The 2,156-nt window shown below is 49.2% G+C and overlaps 1 protein-coding gene across 1 annotated transcript in view; it reads left to right on the top strand.

The window, feature by feature from the left end:
• The first annotated feature begins 542 nt into the window (after positions 1–542).
• adarb2 (adenosine deaminase RNA specific B2 (inactive)) overlaps positions 543–2,156 on the top strand; it is a 292,008-nt gene continuing 290,394 nt past the window's right edge. Inside the window, exon 1 of the mRNA XM_032504062.1 lies at positions 543–881. Within this exon, the coding sequence (XP_032359953.1) occupies positions 779–881 (103 nt within the window). The 5' untranslated portion in view covers positions 543–778. The remainder of the gene's footprint in view (positions 882–2,156) is intronic.

The raw sequence follows: 2,156 nt of genomic DNA, 5'->3' as shown, positions 1-2,156 counted from the left end.
CTGGGGTGCCCAAACTTTCGAGCCCCACTGTAGTATGGAAATAGTTCGCCAGCTGGAATAACCATGATAAGTCCCTCGTGCTGCATTCATCCTACCTGCTGAAGTGCCCTTGAGCAACAACCCCACCAGGCAGGCTCCGACACCCCCACAACGGAGGGCGAGAGGGCACAGACTTCCCCTGCAGTGTGAAGAGGGGAATGCGAGGAAAAAAGTAAGCAACATAAAAAAAATGATGAACAAAACAGCATCGGGTGAATAAGGGGTGTGAGCTGGTGGGTGTCGCTGGTGATGTCACACCTCCCAGACAGCCACGATTGGACCCTAATTAGAGAGCTCGGCAGCAAATAGATAGGCGTCCTGCGTGATTGAATCCAAAGTGGTTGATGCCCAGGATCTCTGCAGAGGCGCGGAGAAGCTGTCGGAGCGCAGCGGAGGTATCGGTGCTGCTGAGAGCCGCCACAGTCTCTCCCCGGGAGCGGGAGTTTCACAGGTCCTCCCCCCCCCCCCCCCCCCCCGGCTTAGGCGGATACAAACAGAAAGAAGAAAAACCACAGGAGAGACACATTTATCGCGAGTCTACGTCAAACCCCGAGGACGCAGCGTTACCAGAGAGCAGCGGAGGGTGTAAGCGAGACAAGTCAAAGGAGAGGTCTAGCCTCGCCGAGTCCACAAGTTTGGTCCCCGTGCTCCGCTCCGCTCCGCTCCGCAGTCTGCGCTCCCCCTGCGCTCCGCTCCGCAGTCTGCGCTCCCCCTGCGCTCCGCTCCGCAGTCTGCGCTGATGGCATCCGTACTTGGAAACAACAGCCGCGCGTCGGGGGCTCAGGGCGGACAGGTGAAATGCAAGCTGAAAAGGAGAAGGAGGAGGCGATCGAAGAGAAAAGGTACAACTTTGCAACACTTGCTCTCCGTTTTTGTGTCTTTTGAATCCCCGGTCTGGTTTGGAGGTCGTGCATGCGCGCCTACCACTCGGCGGGGGGCCAGTTCGAGTCACGCACGGGCCCGCCCCCCCAAAAATAAAAGCCGCGCAAACCCTGCGCTGCCCCTGACCTTCCTCCATGCGGCAGCTAGAGCTGCTGCCCTCACGGCCGCTCTTCACGTCGTGCAACCATAATAATCTTCGGTGACACAAGGAACACGGAAAAAAAACGATTTTCGTTGATGTTCCACCTGCTTTGGTGGAAAAAATACGAACATACTCTATTATCTTACTTATCACAAGTGGACGAGTTGCTGTTTTGCGCTTTTATTGTCCTTTAAAACATCAAAAAAAAAAAAAAGCCTCCGTTGTCTTTATGGACGAGGACAATGACAAAATAAAACACTAATTTGCTTTGATAGAAATTTAAACGTGTGCTTATGGAGAAAAGTGGGTTTTCTGATTTCTATCCGCATTTTGGATGCGTCCGTAAAGGACACGCCGTGGTCACCGGAGCCCGGTAACTTCCTCCGTGAGAGAACCACCGATGTCTTCCATCATTTGAATAACTAAGCCACTGGTGACTTTAAATATTTAAACTAATGGGTAAAAGCGTCAGCAGGACCCCCTAACCACGTAATAAAACTGCAAAAGAGAGCTAATAAATAGGCCTACTTTACATGCTGGAATTCACTAGTGATATCCCCAATCATTTCTCAGCTTCTTTTTTTTTTTTTCTTTTTTAATCTGTCCTCTCATAAAACAAATGTTGCCTCATTAGAGGCTTTAACCTCCAGAGATCTGAACACAAAAAAAGTTTGAGAAAGAGATCTGGGCCTTCAGCAGGGACAGAAAAGAGAAGAACTTCAGGTTAATATTACATTTACATGTGAGTAATCTTTATTTTTGTATATTTTTATTTGAAATTAAAAACTCTCAAACGGCTGAGTAGAGTTCTGTAGTCGATGTGCTGAAACTCCCAGATGAAGACACATTCAAGTACAATAATTCTTTGTGTAATCCGAATGGAAAAAGCGTGCTTCAGCACAGTAAGAGTGCAACATTTTCTCTTTAGCCGCCCTGGAATAGATGCTTCCCTGCTTCTCTGCCCTGCGACCTGCAGCCGCAGCCACACGTTTATGCAATCCCTGCTTTTTCTGAAGAAACTAATAATTTCCATCACACGTTTCCATCTCACCACCTCTCACTTTGAGATCTTTTTGGGGTTGAAATGGTCTCA

This window comes from Etheostoma spectabile, chromosome 22, assembly GCF_008692095.1.
Source record: "Etheostoma spectabile isolate EspeVRDwgs_2016 chromosome 22, UIUC_Espe_1.0, whole genome shotgun sequence".
Classification (NCBI taxonomy): Eukaryota; Metazoa; Chordata; class Actinopteri; order Perciformes; family Percidae; genus Etheostoma; species Etheostoma spectabile.
This window is presented reverse-complemented; position numbering and strand designations above follow the sequence as displayed.